Source organism: Primulina tabacum, unplaced genomic scaffold (assembly GCF_025594145.1).
Source record: "Primulina tabacum isolate GXHZ01 unplaced genomic scaffold, ASM2559414v2 Contig456, whole genome shotgun sequence".
Taxonomy (NCBI): domain Eukaryota; kingdom Viridiplantae; phylum Streptophyta; class Magnoliopsida; order Lamiales; family Gesneriaceae; genus Primulina; species Primulina tabacum.
This window is the reverse complement of record NW_027459755.1, coordinates 1,892-8,520: the sequence shown is the minus strand read 5'-3', so window position 1 is coordinate 8,520 and position 6,629 is coordinate 1,892. Positions and strand designations below refer to the sequence as shown.

General features: G+C 34.1%; 1 protein-coding gene and 1 long non-coding RNA gene across 9 annotated transcripts; both read right to left on the bottom strand.

Annotated features, from left to right (window-relative positions):
- Positions 1-1,443: 1,443 nt before the first annotated feature.
- Positions 1,444-4,873, bottom strand: LOC142534378 (E3 ubiquitin-protein ligase UPL4-like). Of its 8 annotated transcripts, none has more exons than XR_012817030.1 (5): positions 4,158-4,863; positions 3,950-4,078; positions 3,584-3,858; positions 1,808-1,905; positions 1,444-1,727 (listed from the first exon to the last, which is right to left on the bottom strand). XR_012817030.1 is itself a non-coding variant. In XM_075641215.1 (5 exons), the coding sequence occupies exons 1-4, from the start codon at positions 4,410-4,412 to the stop codon at positions 3,607-3,609; spliced, it is 534 nt and encodes a 177-aa protein (XP_075497330.1). In that variant the 5' UTR covers positions 4,413-4,871; the 3' UTR covers positions 1,444-1,905; positions 3,584-3,606. The 8 variants fall into 8 exon arrangements, 4 of the variants coding, with proteins under 4 accessions (XP_075497330.1, XP_075497331.1, XP_075497332.1 ...); XM_075641215.1 differs by having other exon boundaries at positions 1,444-1,905; positions 3,584-3,672; positions 3,775-3,858; positions 4,158-4,871; XM_075641216.1 differs by lacking the exons at positions 1,444-1,727; positions 1,808-1,905 and adding an exon at positions 1,912-3,199 and having other exon boundaries at positions 3,584-3,672; positions 3,775-3,858; positions 4,158-4,872.
- A 53-nt stretch (positions 4,874-4,926) lies between these two features.
- Positions 4,927-5,705, bottom strand: LOC142534377 (uncharacterized). Its single transcript, XR_012817028.1, has 3 exons — positions 5,620-5,705; positions 5,118-5,207; positions 4,927-5,025 (listed from the first exon to the last, which is right to left on the bottom strand). It is a non-coding gene; the product is annotated as an uncharacterized LOC142534377 (long non-coding RNA).
- Positions 5,706-6,629: the final 924 nt, after the last annotated feature.

The following is a 6,629-nucleotide window of genomic DNA, read 5'->3' as shown; positions in this document are numbered from 1 at the left end:
AAATATGAGATAAAAGACAGATGTCGAGAGAAACTGTTAGACTTCTTGCGTTGCGAAGAGAGATCGAAGACGAATAAAGTGTCGTGTAGAAATTGTTGAAAGGAGGAGTTTTAATTGTAAAAAGGTGTGTGGCCGTGAGGAATTGTGGTTTAATGGGGTGATTAGCACTTTAAATATTGCTAAAATCTTAACCTAACTCAAATTACTAGCTTAGGCCCATTAACAATGTTAATTAGGTCCAATTAGTCCATTAGTATTTGATTAAAATATTAAAAATTATTTTGCTTAAATAAATTTGTGAATTTATTAACCGAGTTCCCAATATGTATGTATTTTTGTTGAAAATCCAACACGATAAAAATTACGTCCCGACGTATAAAATCACCTAAAAATCCCTTATTTACAAAAATATGAAAAAGCATCACCCTTAATTTAAATAATTAAAAACAATTAACCAAATAAATTTTTTTTCTATTTTTCAACCCTTGGTCTCCGTTCCTCGATCGCAACTCGAATAACCTTTAAAAATTACATTTTAATGCAACCATGTAGAAAAATATATTTTCAACATGCCAATATGCACCACATAATTAATTTATGCATTTAAAACATTTAATAAAAATACAAAGAATTTAAAAACTCAAATGCATGTGATTTTCGTGAGCCTTTAAATTTTCGGGACGTTACATACACATCATAATTCACATGAATTTACATTATGTTTTCCAAAAGTAGAAACCCAAAAAGTACAAAATGTGTTGTTCTGTACTCATCATTATAAGCATGGTTGAACCCTTGTAGCTAACTGATGATTCGAACAAGAGGAAAAATGCCAAATACCATAAAAAAAACAAGCTGACGTCTAGTATATGATACGTCGGCAAATATAGGAGTTTAAGCATTGTAAAGAGAATCAATGAGAATATCCAATAATATTACCTCAATGCATTGCAAGTCAAACAACTAAAAACAAAGAAAACAATTCGCAACATTAACCTCTTTTATTGTAATCAATGAGCAGAAAATTACTGCTGGCAGCTGAGTATATGAATGTCAATACTTTGTATCCAGTACACAATCTACTAAATATTATTGACCACGTTTGAATAGAAAATGTCGGTTTGTCAAATTTTTGCATTTCAGACCCTATCAGATCCACCTCTGACTGAGTCCAAGGTTTTAGGAAATACAGAATTTATATCTCAAACAAACGGAACCTCTTTATATGTACAATAATGTTACGCATCAATCAATAAACGAATTCTATTTATCTATATATCTACCAACCCCAACGAGAACCACTATTGATGAAATAGCATCAGCACGATTTTGCTAAGCATTTGCTTTCATAAGGCCGCTGCCTGTTCTCTCACCTGCCATCTTTGTTATCCAGTATAGCATGGTTTAATCAAAGTACAAAAATGTCAACATAAAGATCCGAGGTTAGGAGATATCTCAAAAGGTTGCATTTCAGAATTTTGGGAAATTCAACCACAAAACTAAAGAAAAGACATCTTTGTAAAACTTTAGGCACCAAATGATGTTTTATCTTAATGATTGCGGTATGTTTACCCTTCCTTAAAAGCGATATATATCAGAGTCATGTTCAAAGCAAGAATCAGGTGGTCCATGTCGATTCCATGGTGGTGCCCATGGTGATGATTATCATGCAGATGATCATGAGCCAAGGACTGATTATCAATCTCAGGAGCAACCGAAAAGATTTTCTAAACATGAAACAATATTATATCTCAGGAAAGAAATATATAATTATGCAAACTATAATGAAAATAGAACAAAAATATACCAACAAGACATCAAAATCATGACATGCAATGCCTCCAGCAGTTGCCAAAAGCACGCCATAAATCGCTAGAGCTCCTAAAGTCTCAAATTTACCGTGTCCTTAAAAAAGCAAGACCATCATGAACTGAGAGAGAAGGCAGTTTGAATTCTATCAAAACTTTACACCTCATGCCTTCAGAAATTTCTAACGGTGATAATATATCCAACAAAGAATAGTCCACATCAATTGTCCTAGAAAGACTGTATTAGCAACTCATTACTAAAATAAAAATGATACATGAGATACCTTTTTACTAATTGAATTTGATGAAGCTTTGTGATATCAAACTAAACTTATAAAAATACCAACTGGATGATAGGATTTTATTTTGCCGTAGAAAATCTGAAAAATAGATTTAAAATGACAGTCACCTTATTCATTGGAAACATCGTTGTATTTACATAAATTCGAAAAGACGATGATTCGAAATCCATCCAACGTTAATTCATTGGAACAATGAAATATATTTAAAATTCATAACTTTAAATCCATTTACATAAACACAACTTTAAATCTTTATTTTCTTTACTCATCTCCAATAACATCATATCACTTACTCATGACGATTTACAATACCTTATCTGTAACTGTAACCAGCACCATTTATTTCTTGAAACTTCAAATATTTTATTTTGATACAAGATCGTTATTACGTTCTCTTCTTGAATCATAGAATCGATTATCTAATGATCGTCACTTGCATAAAAATAAATACAATAAATAAGGTTAATTCAAAATCATTCATCCCAGTAGTTATATTTTAACTAAAACCATATTTTATAAAATAAAAATTTATTAAACTTATAATATACACACACACACATATATATAAGATTGTTATATAACACGCTAGATATGTCACGCCCCGAGCCCAAGCTCGCGGCTGCGTGACTGCACAATGGATCACTATAGCAACTACTTCGTATTCTTCTTCGCTTTACGAAAATGATTAACCCAAGTTGTTATAGAAGTCCATTATAAGCCATTATAAACTCATTTTAAATCTTTCATTTTTAAGATGTGGGACAAGAGTATCACAATTACCCCTTCTTCAGAACGCGACGTCCTCGTCGCGGCCTGACCCCTCGATCCACCAGCACCGAGAATTTAGATGTGGCTCCTACAGGTTCAAGAGGTGGCTCCCGTCATGTAGCACTTTGCCCCACAGGTTCAAAAGGTGGCTCCCATACACGTAGCACTTTGCCCCGCATAGCACTTATTTCTCGGTGTTCCATGCCGGTGATCGGCTCTGATACCATTATGTCACGCCCTGAGCCCGTAACTGCACAATGGGCCCCTATAGCAACTACTTCATATTCGTCCTCGCTTTACGAAAATGATTAACCCAAGTTGCTGTAGAAGTCCATTGTAAGCCATTATAAACTCATTTTAAATCTTTCATTTTTAAGACGTAGGACAAGAGTATCACAAGATATGTGCGCTTGTATATAATAAAGGGAAACACCACACGAAGGCTTTATACTTGAATTATGTAAACTTGGATAAGGAATTAATAGATATAAATGTTAAAATCTAAATAATCTTTGTAAAGAAATAGAAACTATGAACAACCCTAAGTTCTGTACATTAATCATCAACCATTGCTATTCATGAAGAGATCTTCACATGTATTCTTCATCCGTCTCTTTCCTCCAACCATTAAATCTGCTCCACAATTTTTCAACCAACTACCCTATTTCCATATTCACATGCTATAGCCTGTAGATATATACATACCAGTTTGGGCAAAGAGAAGGAGATTACGAGAGGTGGAATGATCCTTGCCCTTCGGTGATGGCGTATAGCAGCTTCTCTTTCATAACTTCCTGCATAACACACACGAAAAGTTAGCCGGTTTTCTGAATTTGATCCACGAAAAAGTAAAGAAAAAATGATATCGCGGGTAGAATAGAAAGAGCGAGGTCAGCTTTTGTTGAATAAGGTGGGAGCTTCAGATATTTTTCACAGGTCATCACACTGGGTAAGTCGGCGTCAATACACTTGCCATAATGCTGTCAAGAAAGTAAAATACCAGAATATTAGTAATTACAGTCTAGTGGAGAAAGGTGTATGATCTTACTCGAGAGTTGTCAATACTCTGACCTTCCGAAATATGGTCAGTTTTGGGTTGAAAGAAGCCAAGCCCCCCGTAGGAAGGCGGGGCACACCAGTCACAAACTGCAAGAATGCTCGTTGTTGCTCACGGTTGAACTCCCGCATGATTTCAAGCAACTGAGAGTTGAAAAAGATACTCGTTAGCTCAAATGAAGGATTCCTAAGAACTGAAATCAAGAGATGTCAATGTACTAACATCGACGATTGGGGGACTACTGGTTGTGTATCCATGGTCGAATTTGATGTGATCCAAAAGCTCATCCGACCATATCAAAAGAATAGAATATAAAATGACATCAGTTGGCGACCAGAACAAGTATTGACATTCACTGGATGTTAGGTTTGTTAATAATACATACATTCCATAGCGCATGTTCTCCGCACAGTAAGCGTTCCAATTCTCCTTCAATGAAAACTTTAAGATGCTGGACAGATAAAACCTGAAACCCATTGCAGAATTCGGAGGAAGCAAATATCAGAAACTCTGTAATATATCATATCACGCAAAATGAAATCCAGGAAAAGGGATCTTACAAAGATATGAAAGGTTGCCTCTTTAAAATCCAGGGGAAGATAATTTTTAACTTAGAAGCAATACAGCTCATTTATCAATGTTGGCAGGAACAAATAAACTCATCACACATGTAATAACTATATTTCTATGTGTGCGAGTGGAAAACGGTATTCAATCATCACAAACCTTATTCAAGTCGCAAATATTTGGGACAATACATTTTACATCTCATGTATAAATTTTACACTCCAAGATCTTTATACATAGAAGAAAGATTCAGGCATTGGTAAATCATATCATACGCCTCACAACGGCAGAAGATCCATGAACAAAATCAACACAATTTCTTGAGTAGGACACAAGGAAAGAAAACAGAAGGAACTATTCAAAGTGTATCTCACAAAAATCAGGCAAATGACCATTCATGATAGACAGAGAAACAAACCTGATCAAACCTGACGCAAATGCTTCCATTTGTCTCGAAATTCCAGACTTTTTTGTAGCATCAACTATGAGGATGATATATTCCTCCATAATTGTCCAGATTTACCTGTAAATTATTAGTTTAAAATATAAAAAAAAATGCATCCAATTTTATCAACCAAAACATCTGGCAAAGAAGAATGACAGTGCAAAATCTACCATTTTTGAGAGAAACACAGTAGAGGCGACACCGAGGAGCTGGAGAAAGGAGGACTCAAACAGCATGGCAATGTTTTTGGATGCTGCTCTCTGAAACGGGGGAAAGACAAAAGTCAAAGCAAGAGGAAAAAGGAGGAGGAGGGAAACAAAAAGATGGCCTAAGTGCTGTTTAGTTCAACCTGAACTACAGCCATGTTTTAGCCTTAAACCCATAACCCATATCTTATATCCACAGAAATACAAACCGAATTAACGAGGATGAGCATATGCAAATATGTAAATCAACAAACAAAACAAAAACAGGAGGGAAAAACTAACCCAAAAAAAAAAAAACACCTCAAGAAATTGGAAACCCCAAACAAGAGCGAGGAAAGAACAAACCCAAGAATGTAAGGGGAAAAAAAGCAGAACAAAAACAATTGGATCGCTGAACAAAAGCAAGACAAGAGCAAACCAAAGAGAAGAAATCAAAACTCCAAACGAAAGCAAGACAAGAGCAAACCAGAGAAGAAAAGAACGGAATCGACCCGCCTTGTTGCGGTGGAGAGAAAGCCTGTTGGTGGAAGAAATTGCTCGATGTGAGAGAAGAGCCTGTCTCACGTACTGTTGTCCTTTGTATATGATGTGGTGGAGGAGCAAGCTCCATGACACGTGTTTAGGACGTTACCGGATACCGGACCAAAACTGGCCCTTCTAAACTTATTCATACTTTCGGATAAGTAGATATGTATGACTAGGGTGTTGAACTTTCCGATAAAAATTCAAACCAATTTATAAAATTATAAAACCAAACTAAACCCAACCATTAATTTTTATAACCAAATCAAATCGAACCATGAATTTCGATTTGAATGACTAATTTTAAATTTTCAGCTTCATAGTGAATTGGTGTGTGAGATATTGTAATTTTAAAAAAGTAGCAATTGAATTTAATAGAAGTTAAGTGAATATTTTATTTGATTATGAACTATAATTATTATAAATATAATAATGAATACATTAAAATACTTATGCAGGTTACAAATTTTTGCAACTTATAAAAAAGCTAAACTTCTAAAATTATGTTTGTTTGAGTTAAAATATGAAATAAATACATTTTTAATTTAATTGGACTATTAACTAATAATAACAAGTAAACTAAAAAACAAATAAAATTTTCAAATGTCCAAGAAAAATCCCACAAAAATATCAAATTTTATCACATAATTTATTATATTATGTAATCGGTTTGAACATGTTTGATTTGATTTATTTATTAAACTTTGAACTAAACCTATAAAAACATACGTAAACAACATTCATGCAAACGATTTAAATAACTTGCTTGTTTTATTTAATTGATTTTAAATGCTTACATGATGCATACTATATGATTAAAGGTCTAATTGCATGATTTTATGAAATTGAAGGATTTTATCCGAATATTTGATACTAGGTTGGGAAAAGGAGATCGGGGACGACTGAGATAAAAATATTTTTCGTTAAATGTTTTTGAGGCTTGATAATACGATT

Bases quoted from the DNA above. Each gene is read 5' to 3' on its own strand.
- LOC142534378 (XM_075641214.1), bottom strand. From the start codon at position 4,412: ATGGGTTTCAGGTTTTATCTGTCCAGCATCTTAAAGTTTTCATTGAAG. The intron at 4,079-4,157 runs GTTAGTACATTG...TTCAACTCTCAG, and splicing joins GTAGTCCCCCAATCGTCGAT to TTGCTTGAAATCATGCGGGA. The intron at 3,859-3,949 runs GTCAGAGTATTG...CTTTCTTGACAG, and splicing joins AACTGACCATATTTCGGAAG to CATTATGGCAAGTGTATTGA.